The 20,410-nt window shown below is 39.5% G+C and overlaps 1 protein-coding gene across 2 annotated transcripts in view; it reads left to right on the forward strand.

Moving 5' to 3' along the window:
* ZNF292 (zinc finger protein 292) overlaps positions 1-20,410 on the forward strand; it is a 42,689-nt gene that overhangs the window by 13,373 nt on the left and 8,906 nt on the right. Inside the window, exons 2-7 of one of the 2 annotated variants that reach the window (XM_061623280.1) lie at positions 805-959; positions 3,549-3,627; positions 6,428-6,563; positions 15,847-16,049; positions 16,606-16,742; positions 17,814-17,955. In XM_061623280.1, coding sequence (XP_061479264.1) covers positions 805-959; positions 3,549-3,627; positions 6,428-6,563; positions 15,847-16,049; positions 16,606-16,742; positions 17,814-17,955 — 852 coding nt within the window. The remainder of the gene's footprint in view (positions 1-804; positions 960-3,548; positions 3,628-6,427; positions 6,564-15,846; positions 16,050-16,605; positions 16,743-17,813; positions 17,956-20,410) is intronic. The other variant, XM_061623281.1, reaches the window with a different exon arrangement.

Raw genomic sequence — 20,410 nt, forward strand, 5'->3', positions numbered from 1 at the left:
GCACACAATCTTTTTTACAGGTACTGTCTAGGTCCAGGCCTAGACTTGCTGGGCTTCAAACATGAACATCACGTATCTAAGAGCCTATCTCTTTCTCTAAAATGGAATTTCTGTGCTCTGCTTAGCTCTACACTCTCCTAACGGCTAACAGAAACTGAATAACATTCAAAATTCAAAATACATGTAAGAAATAGACTCTTCCAAAAGCAGGTACAAGAAGTATTTCTTGGTGTTGCTACACTCCTCTCCCTCTCTTCCCTGTGGTAAGGCTAATAGGTCACTTTCCAGCTCGCAGAAATTCCTGTGGAGTTGCAGTACTAGATCAAAGAATCAGTTTTTTCTGCTTGTTTGATGGATATTTTTAAAAGGGCAAGTAACTTATTATTTCAGTTGTGGGAGGGTGTGTCCTCAAACCGACTACCTCGTTTACTGCTTTGATGGTCCAATCTATCGACAAAGCATTCCCTTCCCAAGGAAGCTGGAGCCTGAATGTCCTGTTCTTGAGTACCTAGTATATGGTCTGTCAACCCCATGTATGCCTGTGGTTTGCTGGGGGTGGTTTATCAGCACAGTCCTGTACAACATACTGAGGTTGTGGGTCAGGGTTCAAGGCACAAAAACATTCCTTCTTTCCTACACTCTTTGGTAAGACCATGGAGGGGAAAGGTTTTGTTTATATGATGGATTCTAAGGATGTATCATTTTGAGAAAATAACGGTGGATGTGCTACATCTCTGATCTGTAAATAAAATGGAGAAACAGGAGTGCTGTCTTGATCACTCAATGCTCGTATTTTCTAAACAGACACTTCTTGAATATGCAGAAAATTGGAAGACATCTGAGGATCCCTTGCCTTTGCTGGGTGTATACACAGAAGCTATCCACAGTTATGTTAAAGCACGACCTTACCTTACCTCTGAGTGTGAAAATGTAGCCTTGGTGCTTGAACGCTTATCCCTGTGAGTATATTTTTATTAGTTTTATGTATATTTGTTTTATATTTTCATGCTACTTTTGAACATATTTTTTACGTAATGGTAGATTATACAGCCACAAGAGTGGCTGTATACTATAGTCAGCATGGATTTTTCACATTCCGCAATGTTAAATTGAAAATACACCCCCATGCCATTCAAACAAAACCTTACAAAACTTATAGTTCTGAACTCAGAGATGCTTGCTTAACAACACTCTCAATTTTCATGGCGATACACAAAACAGTTAGAGAGAATTGAGTGTTCAAAATGTTAAAAGAGAGAAAAAGACCCCAGAGCCCTTTTGGGCTTTTTTCTCTGAGTTCTCATAAACTGTTGAAATTCATTAAAAATCAGCCATGTTCACAGAGTACCTGTAATCCTAATACTGACCTTGACCCATACTCTCACCTTCGTCTTCTGCAGTTTAAAAGTTAAAAAAATGCCTGGCTGACTTAATTAATTTAAGAAATTTTGGCTGGCACCCTATGATAACGCAGGGCATGCTCAGTAAGGACCAACTGTCAATGTTCTAAAAGCCAGACTCACAGCTGCTAGGCTTGCCTAATCAGGGTGCCACACCCACACCAGACTTTGATTTCACGAGAGACAGTCATGGCTTCCCTCAGAGAATCCTGGGAAGTGTAGTTTGTTGAAGGGTGTTGAGAGGAGACTCCTGTTCCACTGAGAGTGCTTCAGTGGCCAGACTGGTTTAACAGTCAGCCACTCTGAAGGTCTGTGAGGGGAACAGGGCGTCTCCTAGCAACTTTCAGCACCCTTCACTAACTACACTTCCCAGGATTCTTTGAGAGAAGCCTTGACTGTCTAAAGTGAAATAAAGGCCTGGCGTGGATGTGGCCAGGGACAGCTTTGGTTTAAATTTGGATGGGAGGCTACATGTGCCTGTTGTAGAATAAAAAGGTGGGGGAAACGCTGAAAAGCAGTGATACTGTTCACAGTGTTTTCCTTTTGGAAACGAAAGGGTCTTCCCTTCTGCCCAGTGCCCGCCCACCCTCCCTATATCCTCCTCCTCCCTTCCCTGACCCTTCCCCAGGTCATTGTTGGACTATGACCTGGGAGACCAGGGTTCGAATCCCCACACAGCCATGAAGCTCACTGGGTGACCTTGGGCCAGTCACTGCCTCTCAGCCTCGGAGGAAGGCAATGGTAAAACCACTTCTGAATACCGTTTATCATGAAACGCTATTCATAGGGTCAACGTAAGGCATGATCGACTTGAAGGCAGTCCATTTCCATTCTCAAACATGATTCACAGAAATAAATCCCATTGATCTCAAAAAGTATGCAAACGATCAAACCCCTCCTCCCTCCTATCCCCTTCCTCTTGCCCCCTCCCTCCCCCTTCCTCTGCCCCCTCCCTCCCCCTTCCTTTGCCCCCTCCCTCCCCCTTCCTTTGCCCCCTCCCTCCCCCTTCCTTTGCCCCCTCCCTCCCTATCCCCATCCCTTGCCCCTCCCTCCCTATCCCCATCCCCTTCCAATCCCCCCTCCCCTTCCTCCTCCCCATGGTTAGTTTTACCTATCTTAAGCATGATTGCACAGAAGTAAATACAATTGAACTCTATAAGCATGCAAATGATCAGACCTGCCTTTCCCCTTCCTTCTTCCTCCTCTCCTCCCCTCTTCCTTCTTCCTCCTCCCCTCCCCTCTTCCTCCTCCCCTCCCCTCTTCCTTCCTCCTCCCCTTTCCTCCTCCTTCCTCCTCCCCTCTCCTCCCCTCCCCTCTTCCTTCTTCCTCCTCCTCTGCCCACTCCAGCCCTCCCTCCCTCCCTGGTCAGTTTTACCTATCCTAAGCATGATTGCACGGGAGTAAATCGCACTGAATTCAATAAACATGCAAATGATCAAACCTCTCCTCCTCCCCTCCACCTCCTGCCTGCTCCCATCCCAGTCCTCCCATCTGCGTTTCCTCCCCTCCCTCCTCCTCCCCATCTCCTGTGGTCATTTTCACCTATCCTAAGCATGATTGCAGGGAGTAAATCCCACTGAACTCAGTAAGCATGCAAATGATCAGTGCATTCTCAGCAAACTTGCACAGCATCCCATTTCTTACCTCCCAAATTAAAAAGCAGCTGATTGGTGGTTACAGCAGCCTGCTTGGAAGATACACTTTCAGTGCTGATTGCATTTTTAAATAAAGCATTTTTCCCTCTGCAGAGAAAACTTTGGATTCCTAGCACCAGAGGAAATGCTTAGAATTCAAACCTCCTTCTCCAGCCCCCTCAGCTGCAGTAGGGAGTTCCCAAAGGGGAACTTCCTAGCGCAGCTGATCCCAGTGGGGCATTCTGTCAGCCCCTGTCAGCTGATTGGTGCTGACAAGGAGCTCTGCTTTCAAAGGAACAATCAGGAACTCCTTTTCAGCTACTATTTTTTCTTTTCTAGCCACCTCTGTATCAGCCCCACACACATCATCATAAGATCAGGTGGGCATGGTTTGTGGGAGATTGCCTCACAAGACAAATTGGGACCCGTGTCAGACCTAATTAGACCTGTGGGCTGGAGGTTCTCCACCCTTGTGAGCAGCTAACTGATTTTGCTGTGTTGTTTACTTTTTCAGAAGCTATGCTGAACTTTTGCTATGCCTGCCTCTTGAACTGCCTGAAAATCAGTGGAAAGAGTTTCAGTCTTTTATTCAGGTAGGAGTCTGGTTTCTTAGCCATCCTACCCATTTTGAGGTCACAGCTAATCCCAAGGGACACAAATATATAATATTTGGTATCTAATCTGTAGCACCAGTAAGGGCTTTTGTTGTGTATCAATCTCTGATTTCTTGTGATCCAGATACCAGCAATCATCAGTGAGATTACTGTTTATAGTTGTGCCAGGGGAATATGGTTAAGATGAAAGGTGTGGTTTGGCTTAGTAGCCCACCATTACTTGTGGTCAGCCACATTGCTACTCTGCACATGCAGAGAACTTGAGGGAGAGAAAGGGACTTTGTGCTAATGGGGGATTAAAAATTCAAAGTTGCAGACAGCTCTCCATAATTCTGATCAGAATCCTCTGTATTCTGGGCAAGAATAGTATTAGCGTATAAAAATATGAATGAAATAGAGCAGAAGCTCTCTTTTATTGTAGCACTTTGAAATAAGGATGATTTGTATCCCACAAAGTTCTTTCATTCACTAGATGATCCTACTTCTTCATTGACTGTTAGCATAACCCTTTGAATTGTTTTTTAGAAACAATTGTTTCTAATTGTTTTTTTGAATTGTTTTTTAAAGAAAAGTGTAATTAGGGGTGAGTATTGAGGAAGATAGCAGTAAGCATTTTGGAAATTCAGTGTTCCTTTTTCTTCTCAGTCCATAAGATGTTTTCCAGCTAACACAGTTTAAAATAACATTTCTGTCCCTGTTCAGTGTATTCAGCTTGCCAAAGAAACAGAAAGGGAAGGTTTTAATTTGGCATTTAGGAGAAACAGTAAAAAGATATGTGATGACATGGTCAGAAAATGAAATGGGAATTGCTGAACTTTCTAGTCTTAAAGATTAGAGCCTGCACTCTACAGAGTTGAAGTGAAGATTAGTGGTAAGCGGTGGTAATGCAGCCAAAGCTCTGCTCACGGCCGGAGTTCGATTCCAATGGAAGGAGGAAGTTGATTCTCCGGTAAAAGGGGTCGAGGTCCACTCAGCCTTCCATCCATCCGTGGTCGGTAAAATGAGTACCCGGCATATGCTGGGGGGTAAAGAAAGGCCGGGGACGGAACTGGCAATCCCACCCCATATATACGGTCTGCCTAGTAAACGTTGCGAGACGTCACCTTAAGAGTCGGAAATGACTCGCACTACAAGTGCGGGCACACCTTTACCTTTTTGTGCAAGGTCCAACAGACTGTACATTGGAATGTGCTGTGAAATTACAGAACATCAACTGGAGAAACCACACATGCCTTTTTAAAAGGCTCTATAACAGAAATTCAAAGGTCTGGATTTACCCCAATATTGTATCCAGGGCTATGGAGTCGGAGTAGGAAGCAATTTTGGGTGGAGTCGGAGTCGGTAGAAATGTACTGACTCCGGCTTCAAAATAAATTTTGATTGACAAATTTTTTAAAATATAAATTCAAAATGTCAAAGAACCTTCCCATGAAGTCAGCTGTAGTTGAGCATTTCCCCATAATTCAAGATGGAAAACGTTTTGTGTATCAGTGTATGACACAGGACCCAGATGAAGACAAATGCTGTGATGCCAAGATCAGCGCATATTCAGGGAGCGATAAAAATGCTCCTATGAGAACTTCCAATTTAAAAAGACATTTACAGCCCTTTCTAGGGCTGTGGAGTTGGAAGCAATTTTGGGTGGAGTTTGAGTCGGACAGTAGAAAAATTGAGGAGTCGAAGGTTTGGTGTACCGACTCCACAGCCCTGGTTGTATCTCCATGCTTTGGGGAGAGGTGTATTTCATGACTTCCTGCCTATCACACAGCCTTAAAAGGATATGACTACTCCCCCTCCCCATCTTACCATACGTAGTTTGTTTTGGATAGTGGACCTAATACTTCCAAAGCACTAGAACAGAAGGGGATATCATGTCTGATAGATGGACTGAGAATTCAAATTCAGTAGCCTAGAAAGACCTTTGTACTTTATGAAGTTTCATTCCCTTTCTTTAGCCACCTCTGATTGAGAAATATGTTCTTGTCAGCTTTCTTCCATTCAGTGCTGTGATTCCACTGCTGGAACAGGGGAGCATCTGTGCTTTTTTTCTGGCATTGCTCCTCAACTGAAAGGAGAGGAGAGGTTAGATAATTAGCAGTTAAGTTCCCACAGAAGGACATAGGGAGATGTCTTATATTCAGGGCTAATATTCATATTGGGTGTACACCCAGTGTTGAACTATGGTTTAGAGTTGTGTTAATGAGACTCAGCAAGCTAGAGCAAAGGATTGGACTTTCATATTCCCCTCTTCTCCCACACCGCCAGGAATCCTGACTCGGGAACCAGGAATCTTGGTTGAAAATTTGGTTGTTAAATAAGTCGACTTCAACCCATGCCTCTTTGTTTAGAATAGCATCCTTCCTGAGCAACTGTTTTCAAATTAAGCATGCTCTTTCTTCCCTCTCATGTACTATGATAGTGGCAACATTGAAAATGGTCACTCGAAAGAGCAAATAGAAGTGGCAGGGAGGAGCTATAAAAACTAAATGAAGCAGGGTTTTTTGCAGTATTTTTATGTTTTAAGTGAACTCAGCATTCTTGTTCAAAAAGACACGTTGATATGAATGTGCATTTAATTTAAAATTGGCTTTCACTTTGTTTGATTACTAATACTTATCAGTGATGCATTTAAGACTGAAAGTCATTTATGTCAACTGTGGAAGCACACTTAGTAAAAATAATTGTTACATTTTCTTATTAAAAGCTCAAGAGCTATTATGATTTTATGTAATTTGATGCAAACACAAGTGTTACAAACTGTTTAAATATTTTTCCCCAGATGGCACACACAAAATTAATGGAAAATGGCAGTTGCCAATTACATTTTTTATCTGTACTTGCCCAAGAAAATGGGACATGGAAGAATCCTGTTCTTTCTAGTATTCTTTCCCATGAACCACTGGATCAGGATGTGGGTAAGTTTACAATATAAGGAAGAAAAATAATCAGTCATTGCCATCTGTACAAAAAGTATTTTGGTGAGAGTGCCCTTTTTATAGCAGTGTTTCTCCAGAGCAGCAATGGTCAGCTTCAGGGCCTGGGGTTGAATATGCCCCCCTCCCAAAGACCTCTCTTGTCTGGCCCTCAGGACTCTCCCAAGGCTGTTCTTCCTCCCCAGGCCATGTACTTTAGTGGCCCTGCTCAATTCTCTCCTTGAATGGTTTTGCCTAGTTGGAATGCATCCTTGCAACACTGCATCTTTCTTGCCTGGAGAGCAATATTTGTATAGAAACGTTGTTTTTGCATTGCTGAAATATAGTCTACTGCACAAAAGATCCGCATCCACTGTTCTGCCTGCTTCTGGCTCTGGTATGCTCCTGCTGCAAGGTTTACCACAAGGGAATGTGTCCCTTGAGCTGAAAAGGGTTGCCCATCCCTGCTCTAATTCTTTGAAGGACTGGGTGCTTCTGTACTTCAGTTTCTACCCCCTGCACCAACACCTAGTGTAATCATTACTTGCAGGTGAACTTGCAGGGATACTGACACACAGTTACATAGGCTAGAGTTAGGGTGGGTATTAAAGGCTCCCTAACAGACCCTTTCTCAGTCACAGCAGGGGTAAAACAGGGCTGTCTTTTGGCCCCTTTTTTATTTAATTTTTATCTAAATGATATTGTCAAAGCGATTTCGGGCCCAGATTTCTTTCCCCCCTCATTGGGTGCTAGGAAGTAGGGCTACTCCTCTACGCGGATGATATGATTTTATTATCTCTCACCCGCGTTGGACTGAGACAGGGCCTGACAAGACTGGCCAGCTATTGTGATTCCGAAAATCTTCGAGTAAATTGTGCCAAAACCAAGATTATGGTTTTCGGCAAAAGGTCTATCCATAAATGGTCACTCAATGGTCAGTCAATTGAACAATGTAGGACCTTCAAATATCTAGGTGTCCATTTTACCGACTCCCTCTCTTGGAAGAAGCACATTGAATTTACAAAAACGGCCGCCTTGAGAACATGTGGTTCAATACTCACCTTTTCTCGTTCAGTGGGGGGTAATTTGATCACCCCGGCATTGAAAATCTACCAGAGTAAGGTACTTGCACAGATACTGTATGGGCCCCCAGTTTGGGGATGGGAGGACTCATATTTAGATATATTAGAGTCAATTCAAAATAATTTTTTTAAAAAACTCCTATTCTTACCATCAAGCACCCCGGCGGCCCTTTTAAGATCAGAGGTAGGCTTTCCTTCCATTAGAGTCAGAATTCATCTGGCCCTACTAAACTACTGGAGGGCCAGCTCACATCCTTCCTCTTCCAAGTCAACCCTAAAAATAGGCGTTGAAACCGCTTTGCTGGACAAGTTTTGGTCTTCTCAACTGGCTAAGATCTGTCAGTTATACCATATTCCTCAACAGATTCTATTAGACCAAACCAGCAAGTTAAGCCTCAAGGAGGCCATTTTTCATCATAGTGCTTGGCTTGATAGACTGACAATAATGAATTCTAAGTTCTCCAAGTGGTATGGCCTTTTCAAATATGATCATTGCAAAGCAAACTATCTGGACCAGATCTCAGTTTTGAAATTATGACAGGCATTTACAGCTCTCAGGTTCCAGACAATGCCAACTGCATCTTTGTCTGGCCAATATAATAGCATTCCATGGACCCAGCGGTTATGTATCTGTGGAGCCCCCGAGGTGGAAGACCTTTCTCATTATTTGTTAAAATGTCCACTTTACAAACACCCTCGGGCCAAATTTCTGGATGGGCTTTTGCCTTGTGGGGGCCCAGAGCAGTTAGTTCCTTCTAATCTGTTTCTTCTGTCAGATACTGACCCGGAGATTTCGTACCGCGTGGCTCTCTTTGCCCTAGCGGCCTCGAAGCTTCGGGTAAAGTATCTAGCCGACAAGCAGTCAGCCTGACAGCTGCTGTTATGTACATGTTTTAATCCCTGCTTTTGGTGGGTAACGATAGCGCGTTTTGTATTTATAAATTTGTATAAATTTTATGCTTATTTAAATTGCCTTCTGTACTGGCATCTCCTGCTAAGGCCTATGGCCTGGCAGTAAACAATAAACTGAAAACTGAAACATAGGCTACAGCTACAGTTTAAGTTGTTTTAAATAGTTTTTAAGGATATATTTTAAATTCTTGTAACCCACCCTGGGACCTCAGAATGAAGGATGGGTTGTTTTTGCTGTTATGACGAATGGGTTGTTATTATATGTAATATTTATAATAATGAAAAGACTCATGAACTGGGAGGCACTAACCAGTTTAAGCATTCACATTCAGCAGAACTTCCTAACAAAGTATCTCATCCAGTTCTCCTTTCCTTTCAAATTGTGTTAGAATGATGGGGTAGTGTAAGGAGCAGCCAGCTCTGAATCCAGTGTGGATCAGTTTTTCAGGTTTTTTGCTGGCAGGGAAAGTGTCTTCACAGGATTCTCTCCTGTCTGGAAGTTCGCACTTCCTCTCCAGGTTGACCCACACCCCACACTTTGAAAACCTACCCTTTGTAGTGGTGTTAAAAATATTCTGTAAATTATAAATGTTCATAAAGTTGATTTTAATATGTATAATTCAATACCTCTTTTTATATTGGGTTGTATCCACCTAAGTAGTTGAGCAAGCGGAGCAACTTCTGTTTGTATAATTGAACTTCCTCTCCCCCAATCCTCTGGAGCAGATTTGGGGACAAGGTACGGAAGGAGATGGAAGGAAAGTACCATTGCAGGAGTGGAAGTCATTCCACTCACATAGTGATTTAGCTGGATTCAACCCAGTGTCAATAAACTGAGCATTTGACCATTATGCATATTTAAATTATTTTGTAGTGGAAGATAAAAATCGTAATGTATCCTTTTTTGCCAATTATGATACCTTATGCTGCAATCCAATACACACCTACCTGGGAGTAAGTCCCATTGAACCCAGTGGAGCTTAGTTCTGAGTAGACATGTATTGGATTGCAGCCTTATTGTATTAAATGGAAATGCAAAGAGAGAGGATTGGAAATAAGAGATTATGAATACAATTTTTGGTAGGGTAGAATTTAAATTTCCTAAACAGACATTTCCAAGAGTCACTTCATAGGATTGCCCTGGTCTAAGATTGGTAGTTCTGTGCTACTGTTCTTCATTCTTAAGTTAAAACCTTCCTCTTTCCCAATGCATTTTAACTTAAGCTATTGATTTTTCATTTGTTGTAATTGATTTTAGACTGCTTTATTGTTACATGTTTTTATTGTATTATATTGTGTATCTTAGTATTTTTGTTGTTCACCGCCCAGAGAGCTTCTGCTAGTCGGGCGGTATAAAAGTTTAATAAATAAATAAATAAATAAATAAATAATTCTGAACTTCAGCAGTGCTTGCACTGTACTGTAGCTCAGCTGTCTCAGTTCTACTGGGTTGAATATGTATGTAAAATGTATGTATAGAGTGGAATCAAATGAATGTCGCTCCACTGACAAGCAATGCTGGGAGGAAGGGCGGGATATCAATCAATTTTTTTTTACAATTCCTGCTCCCCCTTGCAGCCTTCTGCTCCACTCAGAATCTGCTCTAGGAGAAGCCCTAAGGAGAATATCTGAAGGGTGGGGGAAGCTGCAGTTGTGAGGAGGAATCACAAAAAAACTGCTTCATTTCCTGCTCTGCTGATGGATGACTTGCATCCAGAGTGACACACATTGGATTCCAGTAGGGATTGAAAGATCTGTCAGTTTTGGTTCTCTCAAGTTTCTCATTTTTCCAATCTTAAATTCAGTTCTCTACATTTTTGCAGCGGTTTGTTTGTTTTTTTAAAAAATCCTCATGTAAGCATTTTACTGTGAATTTCTCCTAATAAACACATTTTTAGGCAGGTTGGACTGGTGTACACATTTTTGCAAGCCATTTCTTGTCATATGATGCATTTTTGCATGTTGGTTTCATTCATATATTCATTGTTCTGCACACTTTCCCCTATGCACTTTTGTAAACATTGGCTGGTGAACTGCATTGCAAAATTGGAATAAGTGTGAATTTCAGGGGTGACTATGTTTTGCTTCTCATATTGTTTGGCCTGAAATGCGAACTGAATCGGAATTCTCACCCATCCCTAGATTCCAGCCACTGGGCACAGAATAAAAAATAAAGGAAGATTAATTGGTAAATAGTCAGTTCAACCAGTCTTTTTGCATGCACACCAAAAGAAACAGACACAGAAGAAACATTAAAACAATAATTACAAAAAAGAAAGAAATCATTCAGGAAGATAAATCTATAACATACAGAAATTGATAATTAATAATAATTATTCAAATAGCTCTAACTCTCAATGTTATCACCTGAAAGAATAAAAGCTTTTCCCTTCACTAAAGCTAATTTAACATACTTAGCAGCCCAGTATGACATATAATAATCAGTTCCTGCTAATAAAACACAATTTTCTTCATCTAGGTATTGTCATTGATACTAACAAGAAGGAGACCAAGATATCAACGTTTTAAATCTGAGTGTAATGAGTATTCGGGGGGGGACACACACACAAATCCTCCATCTTCCCACAACCAGCTGGGCAGCGTCTGTTTATATTAAGATGGCCTTTATAATGCCCCTTAGTCTCCATCAACTGTAAGGTGTTTAGCCTACATTTAATTAAATGTCCCTTAAGGGCTTATGGGCAGGTGAAGGCTAAATACGGGGGCAACATCCCTGGATGAACAACAACAGTTTTTATATAACGTATTAGACAGTTGGACGCTAATATGGTGGCCAAAGATTCCCCACACCAGCCATAGAATCTGGGAATGAATGGAAGAGTTTGAGACAGTATCCTTGACACTTTCAGAGTTACCAAGGCATTCCTCATGTTGAGTAACTTTTAAGAGTTTAGTCACTTAGTTGGAATGATATGGATGAAGCTCACATGAATTTCCACATTGCTGTTAATTATGCAAATGGTATGTATACCTTCATGTCATGCTTATAGATAGTGCTGTTCACAAACCACTAGAAACTTAGCACAATGTTAAATGTTGTATGAGGTCTCTTGCCAAATATGTAAGAATACAATTAGAACTAAAAAAGCCTTGATAAACACAACATGTCATTAAGGATTTGGTGAAGGGGATTTTATGGAAAAGTGAAGAATATTCTAAGCAGAAACTGATGATTGAGGGTTTCTTTTGACAAAGAAAGGTGTGATTCTGTGTGTGTATATGTCCAACAACAAATACAGCATTTCTGCTGTTTATTGAAGATTGAGCAGACTGAAATTTATGGTGCCTTAAAAATATATTGTGTATTATAAAATGGATCTTGCTTCTGCATTGGCTACGTTACTCCTAGGGTTTGTGAAGCATAACTTCCTCCAGTCCCTTGCTCACAGGTTAAGTATACCATGAAATTAGAGATTACCGTGGATTTGCAAGAGGAAAATTAAACCTTGACATTGCAAAATTCTAAATGTTAATAATATTAATGTGACTTACAGTTCTCATTCATGAGTGAGAAATGTACATTTTTTAAGATCTCAAGGTCCTTCTGTATCTTATTTCAGTGACAGCAGAGAATGTTCCTCTTGTTAATGCAAGACAGGCTAGCTGAAATCATAAACACTATGGTTTAAAGGATTATTAGGGACTGTGGGCGGAAGAGCAAGGCTAAAAAGTAACAAATGTAATTAGTCACTGGATCATGCTGAAAATGAACAAGAATATTAATGTTTTTGATTAGGCATGGAAAATGAACATTGGACAAATGCATCATTTTGTTTTTAACAGTGAACAGAACTAAACTTTTGCATATACTGATCTCTAGTTAATAAAATGGCTGTCTCCCAGATTTCACAGTGACCTATGTATGTATTTCTTGTGAAGAAAGCATGCCTATGTTGTATAGCTTAGAAAAATCTTTTAAAAAATACTTTTAAATGATTGTAATGGCTTACTCAGCTTGTCCTTATCTTTTTTTACTTAAGCTAATGTAATACATTGCCCCCTTATTTGCACAATTAAAGATGCAAGGTGAGTCAGTTGCTCAATTCAGATTGCACAGAACCAATAGCCCAAGTGTGATTTGGTGATCAGGAGCACCGTTGTGAGCTTGCACTCTCTCCTTGCACCCCTTCCCCAAAATAGTTAGAGATAACTGTAGCTTGTCACAGTGTCTGAATCAGGCAAATTATGGTTACCACTAACCATAGTTTGCTACCAGATGAGGGACTGAAACCAAAGTGGATTTCAAATCCTGGTTTTTAGGCAAACTATAGTTCAGGAGTGCCTCTCTGTCCATGGATTGTGTCCTGTGTACCTTCAGAATTACTTCCTTTCTAAGACTGACTGCAGTCTTTTGAGAGTATATGTCTCTTCACAGTATCATCCTTGTACCAAGTTTGAATGCATTCCTACTTTCTTATGTTATGTTTGATAGGATGTGTAATAACTTATCTAGTTGCCTGATTATAAGGGTTACTGAGTTTTTACCTGGGCTATTTAATGGAATCCTGGTAATCTTTACTTTCACTAAAAAAAGAAACATTATTTGGTCAAATCAATATGAATGTGCTTACACTTTTTGGAGGATATGACCTGGAGTAGAGTTACATACCTTCTCTGAAAAGCAATTTCAAATATAGTTTCCCACTTTTATTAATGTTTTTTTTGACATGAGTTATGTACCACTTAATCATCAAAAACCTCCAAATGTGGTTGCGTAAAACAATATTTCATTAAAAATATCAATAGAATCAAATGTTAAAAACAAGTTGACCTAACAGTCTTCAAAATACAAGGAAAACCAGTTTTTTAAAAAATATATATTAAGTCTATTTTAAAAAATAAAAATTAAATGTTTGGGTAGTCTTGCCTAAACAGCAGGTGCTGAAAACAATACAATCAAGGTGCCTGCCTGATAACAATGGGGTCGGGAGTTCCAGAGAGTAGGTGTTCCAACACTGAAGGATCGATTCCTTGTAAGTATGGGATGAATATTATGTAGCACTTGTAAAAGTGCCAGTTCTGTAGATTGAAGAGGTCAAGTGGACATATATGGGGCTGGTATCTATTGGGATTGCTGAAGCAAAGCCATTGATGTTAAATATTTAATGGGCCGGTACCTGATCATAGATTGCTTTATCTCCCTGTTTACATTTTACATTTTAGAGTAAAAAGTTCAACCATCTTACTTTTGAATAGACATATATAAGACTAAACTGTTAAGTCTTACTGTTTTCAATGAAGCTAACCCAGGTAAATATGTTTAGAGTTGTAGGCTTAATGAAATAAATTTTAGGATGCAAGCCAGTGATTACCTGCATTTGGCTATGGTACTGTGTAATGTGGGTTAATGCTACAATTATAACACTTTATATTGTATTGATGCATTTTTGTGCCTGAGATTCAGTGACAAAAACAAACAATAGGGAAACTAGTCTGTCATTGAATACATATTATTCTCTGACTTCTGAAATTTGAACCATAGGGATATTCAGTCATTATCTATACATCTGTTTCAGCAGTCTGTCTCTTTTAAAGTGCATTCTTAGAAATTTATCTCAAGTCTTAAGAGAGTATAAAACTTTCTGTTTCTTCTGTTAAAAAAATACTCTTGTGAGTTGCATCACATGATATTTCAGTGGATATCACTAATAAAGCCTCTTTTTCATCAGTGTATTAGTTAAAATTAATAAATATATTCTGTTGGCAAGTACCTTTGTACATATTATCTCTGAATTCAGATGAGATTGGCCTCTATGAATCGTATATCACAATTGTCTTTTTGTGGCCTTAATAATAATACTGAATCTACTACTTTCATACCATTTCATCACCTAGTTTTCTGAGAATTAATTAGAACGATTAATTTACTGGCAGGTATATCTGTTTTCACATTATAAAACTACTTAATCCAAACAGTCTGCAGTGGCATTGATTTTAATTTATTTTCTTAACCTTTTTGAAGGATTTTTAATTAACTTTGGCATCTTAGCTTTGTTGATATAATTTGTAGTTTTATCTTTAGATTCTATAGATGAGTCATAACTTTACATACAAAACCATCTGGATTCTTCTCCAATTCCTCTCTCATTTTACCCTTCTAAACACCAGCGTCTATAAAGTTTTGTGTGTGTATATATAATTAAAAAAAATGTGTGTGCATGTATGAGAGAGAAATACAGTGGTTTTAATTTATCAAAGAAAAGCTTGCAATAATTTTAAATTTGGTTCTTTAATTGTAACTTAAAATCTTTATGGGGGTCTCTCTTGATGGACGCCAGCCCAGCCATTGTTAAGGTGGGGCAGGGTTTGGTCCCACTTGAGTGGTGTGTCCAAGTGCAGTACTTGTTCCAATAAGTGTGAATGGCAGTCATTAACTTACATGGGTGACAGTAAAGCTGTATGTTCACAAACGTCATTTGGGAAGGAGGATTAACTTCCCCCATTATCCCCCAGTATCATGAGAAAGGAATGGGTTTTGTGCTTTCCCCCAACAAATTGCAAAATTTCTCTCTCAGAACTCAGTTGGGACTATTCATGTCCAAAGTATAAACTAATTATAGGGAAAAACTGAGGCTCTTTCTTTTTCTTTCTTTCTTTCTTTCTTTCTTTCTTTCTTTCTTTCTTTCTTTCTTTCTTTCTTTCTTTCTTTCTTTCTTTCTTTCTTTCTTTCTTTCAGCTGACTTTGAAATAGGTTCACTGAAGTCAAATTTGGCTCTCACAATCCTTCTAAGGTTTATTCTAACATGCAGCTAGCTACATTTTGTGCAGTGTGAAATACGTTTTTGTGCAGTTGAGTATATGGGATTTTATGAGGGGCTAGGACGTTTCTAAAAAAAATAGATGAGAAGAGATAAAAAGAAAATGAAGATAAATACTGGTTCCTTTCAAATCTTCATAACCTTATACTAATAGTCAGTGCTGCTTGGGTTTAAAAAAATGAGGTACCGGTACTCATATCTTGATAAAAGTACTGTGGGTGCCAGCACAAAATGGCTGGCAGGAAAGCAAAAGAAGATGTGCCGGTACTCCATACCAGCGAGTACTGTCACATAAAAAGACCTGCTAATAGTATATTATGGGATAAATTCCTTAACAGTCTTGGGGTGGGCAGTGTGCTGGCTACTCGTGCAGTAGGAGAAAAAGCTTAGAATAAATGCTGAACTGTTCTAATAATTAATACCTTTGCTTTTCATTATAAATATTCATATGTAGATCTATGTTATGCCTATTGCATGATCAGATGACAGAATGTTTAATGTTCTGTCTTTCAGTGAATGAATTTTTAACATTTGAAGGCCCTATGCTTTTGGATATGCGCATTAAGCATCTGATGAAATCAAAGCAATTAACTCAAGCAACTGCCCTAGCAAAACTATGCTCCGACCACCCAGAAATCAGCACCAAAGGCAATTTTAAACAAACTTACCTAGTCTGTCTTTGTTCTGGATCACCAAATGAAAAGCTAGTGCAGGAGGTAAGTATGGTTTATGTGGCTATTTTTCAAAGCATCAGTAATGAAAGTATCAGGAAATATGGTTTAAAGGTTCACATCTCTGAAGAAAGAATTACTTATTTGCAGTAGTTCCTGAATAGTTAAGTTTGAATCAGTGCACCCAAAACTCCTTGATTCTTTAAAAAAATAAAAGAATTGTTGAGGTTTTTCCCTTTTGTTGTATAGGAGCCTATTGTTAATGTACAGTATCTGTGATCATCAATGAACTCTTTGGATATCCTGGGCTATAAACAAGTGAACATAGAAAACTTCGGGGGGGGGATGCCTGGTTTTGAATAATTCTGGGGTAAAGATTTACAGGTAGGTCCTTGAAATGGGATAATTAAATTGATCACTGGGCTCTTTGTGGTAAGTCTTTGAAACATACATTGCGATGATGCATCTAATGTATAAACTGTACATTTTTTCCTTTTGAACTGTTTATAGGTTCTATGCACGTTTTGATGTAACCAAGTTAATCTGTTACCTGAAAACAATTTAAGTATTTAAACTATATCATTGTTTTCTACCTCTTCAGATTGCAGACATAGACTGCAAAGATGCTTTAGAAATGATCTGTAATCTAGAATCTGAAGGAGATGAAAAAAGTGCTCTTATCTTATGTGCAGCATTTTTATCTCGTCAACTGCAGCAAGGAGAGATGTATTGTGCATGGTAGGTTAGAATCCTATGACCTATACTGGATCTGGAGACTATAGTATTTAGCAAATATACCAACAGAGTAATTGAACAAAAATAGCATATTATAAAATGAAGTGTTTTGTCATCTTATGCCATTGGTGTCTGATTTCTTTGAAGTTTTGCCTCTGGATGTCTGAGAACCAAATTCTACAATTTTTAGGTTGATCTAATATCTTGTACACCACTTTGATGGCTTTTTGCTGTGAAGCAGTTTATACATATGTTTAGCAGTAGTAATAATAAATTAGAGTTTATTTAATATATGTAGAATTTTTGTCTTATTGTGAGACTGTGGTGCACCAGTACATTTCTATATAGTATCCATTGAAATGGTCAGTAGACTGTTCCTTGTGAACATAAACCAGGACATACAGTATTTAATGCTGAGACTTGAATCCTTAACATGTATATCTGAAGAACATTTATATTTAAGTGTACAGGGGGGAAATCTAATATTTGGAATTAAATGTTTAGTTAGTTGTGAAATTTTTTAGTACTTTTAACATTTTCTGTAAATTGAGAATTTCTATTAAAATAAGACTTCAAACACAAGTTCAGAAATGATAGCTTGTAAGACTTAGTTTTATGCTGCCCAGAATGCATTAAGCAACACATTCTCCTTAATAAATCTGAAAGAATGATTTGCTTTTAAGATGATTTGCTTTCCATGTGTCTTGTTAAGCCTTGGTTAAGCTTGGTTGACCCTTGGTCTGGGTCAAACTGTTCTCTGATTTAAATAGAATGTACTCCATTTTCAGGAGTTACGTTTTTCTGCCAAAATGTAAGGTATATAGATTCCCTCTGTTGCTATTCTTTATCTTTGTATTGCAACTGCTTCCCGACTGTCAGTGAATAAGAAGCTACACAGAATTCCCAAGTGGGATCATATTAGAGATCTTGTACTGTATATTTAGAATATGATTATGAAGAGTAAATTAGCATACTTCTGTCTCCTCTTTGCACGTGAAAGTTATTAGAGAAATTATAGTGACTTCAGTGTTTCAATGTCAGTATAGTTTTAACTTTCTAAAATTCTGTTTTCAGGGAACTGACACTCTTCTGGAGTAAACTACAGCAAAGGGTAGAGCCTTCTGTACACATATATCTAGAGAGATGTCGTCAGCTGTCTGTGTTAACAAAGACAGTATACCACATTTTCTTCCTAATTAAAGTGATCAATTCAGAGGTGAGGATGTGTGAGAGGATTACTTTTTCATGCTGCTATGAATTAAAAATTCACTCGGTAGCTGGTATTCAGTGACTTATTCAGTGAACCTGCTACATGAAAATACAGTTTTAAGCACTTCCAGCTATGGTATCTGTGCCTGTGTAAGTTAGCATTCGGAAGTTTCTGGAAAGCATAATTGCCTCTCTCCTCAGAGAATACTAGCAATGCAATTTGCTCTTTCCACTCAGTTTCTCTGACTGCCATAAATGTCCACAACATTAAGTGTTTGCTAGGACATCTCAGGAAAATGGGAAGGATGAGCCTGTCTGTTGGAAATATTTCACATCTGCGTTTGACCAATCCTGATGGCTTTGGCTCCTACATCAGTGTTAAGAAGTAAAAATATTATTTTGGGTATTATATAGAGCCAAATCTTGCTCATCTGAGGTAGCGTTTCAGTACAGTCTTTGCTAAAATATTTATTTTCATGTTACATTTATTTTTCTAGGCTGTTTTCCTGCCCAAAGGCCACTGAACTAGATTACAAATAAAAACACCTCAAAATCTGAAAGTCAGCAGCTAAACAAAGAAAAAATGTCAAATGCAGAGCACCACCAAAACAAACATCAACTGTAAAAAAGCAAACATCAAAATACAAGAAACTAGGGCAGCATCAAATCAGTCAAGACCTAAGGGCCAGTGAAATAATAAACATTTTTAACAGATCAGGGGAGAGAGTTCCACAACCTAGACACTGCTGCCAAAAAGACCCTATCCAATGTCACCACCAATCACGTTTGATGGTGGCAAGACACAAAGCAATGTCTGCTGAAGATCTCAACAAGTGGGCTGGTTCATATGGGAGACATTGGTCTCACTGAACACTCTCTGAACACTGGTCTTTCTGAGCCTAATCTAGATATGATTTTAATAACCAGCACTTTGAATTGTGCTCAGAAATGAATTGGAAGCCAATGTAGATCAAACGGCTCAGGAGCAGCATGGTCTCTATAGGGAACAACCAGGAGGGCTATAGCATTCTGCACCTGCTGTAGTGTCTGAACACTTCTTTGAGGTACTTGCATGTAGAGCTTGTTACTTTTAAGTGATCCAATCTGGATGTGACCAAGGCATAGCCTCTGGACAACAGGACAATCGTGGTCCGCTAGGGGGTCCAGTTCGGCCCATAAGGCCATTTTCCCCCAAACCACCTCCACCTGCCAATGAGCTGGTGTGATGTTAGCTGATCAGTGGGAGGGTGGGGTTTGATTCTTGTTTTCCTCAGGGGAGGGGGAATAAAGGAGAGAAAGTCTCCCCTTCATTTCCCCACTGCTGCTGCAAGAAGCCAGATAAAGTTTAAAATGCAGGCTTCTTTCTCAGGCTTCCCTCAGCACCATTTGTGAGATTCTTTCCAGAAAGTTCTGGTTGTTGGCCTACAGAGGTATTGCTGTCCTACATGTCTCTGTATAGAGAACTATTTAGAGAACAAGCAGGTAAGCAGCCCTGTTATACTGTTGATTTGATAACATACTTGTTCTGACTTCTGGGAAAGGATTTAAGTACAGTGGATAGAACTTCTGTACGTAGCATTTCTGTATCAAGATGACTCGTTGAGCATTTCCCTCATGACTTTAGGGGGGAGGGGGGAGAGCATTCATGGAGATTCAAATTAGTCCTCCTTCATAGTTTTTTTTGAAGTAGCTTCTTTTAAGCAGGACTAAGCACTCCACAAACCATATCTGCCCCCACTTCTTCCCTCAAGGATTTTTCTCAGTCCACGCAGCCTAGCGTTTCCATTGTGTGTAATACCTATGCAAGCTGGATAGTCCCTCAGCAAGCTGGACTTTCTTGGTAGTTCGGCCATGCTCAGAAATTTGCGGGATGGCAGCCAAGGAAAGGGCTTTCTCTGGGCAGCCCCTAAGTTGTGAAATTCCTTCCCTACAGAGGTGTATTTAGCACCTTCACTGTACAGTTTTTGGTGAATGCTAAAGACACACCTCTTGACCCTGGCATTTGGCACTTGAGATTTATGTGTTCAGGATTCACTCTATTCCTGTGAATGTAATGTGTTTTAATTGTTCTTAACATTGTATTTTAAATTTCTGTAACCCACCCGGGAACCTACTAGTGAAGGGTGAGCAATTAATAATAATTCATGGTGGATGTGGGAGAGGGGAAGTTCTTCCAGGGAAGAGGTCTTGGAAGGTTAGTTGTATCCTATGGGGCACGTACATTGCTTGGCTCTGCTTTAAATTGCATAGAGATGTCCAACCAAGAGCTGCTAAAGTTACTGGGTTGGATCCAGAAAAAAGAAAGGACATTTGCACAAATGGATTTTCTTCACTTTTTCTTCTTCCCTGCACCCCCTGAAAAGCTGCATGGTATTGCCATCTGATTTCATCTTGTTCATTGTTCCCTCTGCAGCATCCCATCCCCTGACCATAAGAAACTAGTTTTTGGGTGGATGCAATTG

This window comes from Rhineura floridana, chromosome 4 (assembly GCF_030035675.1).
Source record: "Rhineura floridana isolate rRhiFlo1 chromosome 4, rRhiFlo1.hap2, whole genome shotgun sequence".
In the NCBI taxonomy this organism is placed as follows: domain Eukaryota; kingdom Metazoa; phylum Chordata; class Lepidosauria; order Squamata; family Rhineuridae; genus Rhineura; species Rhineura floridana.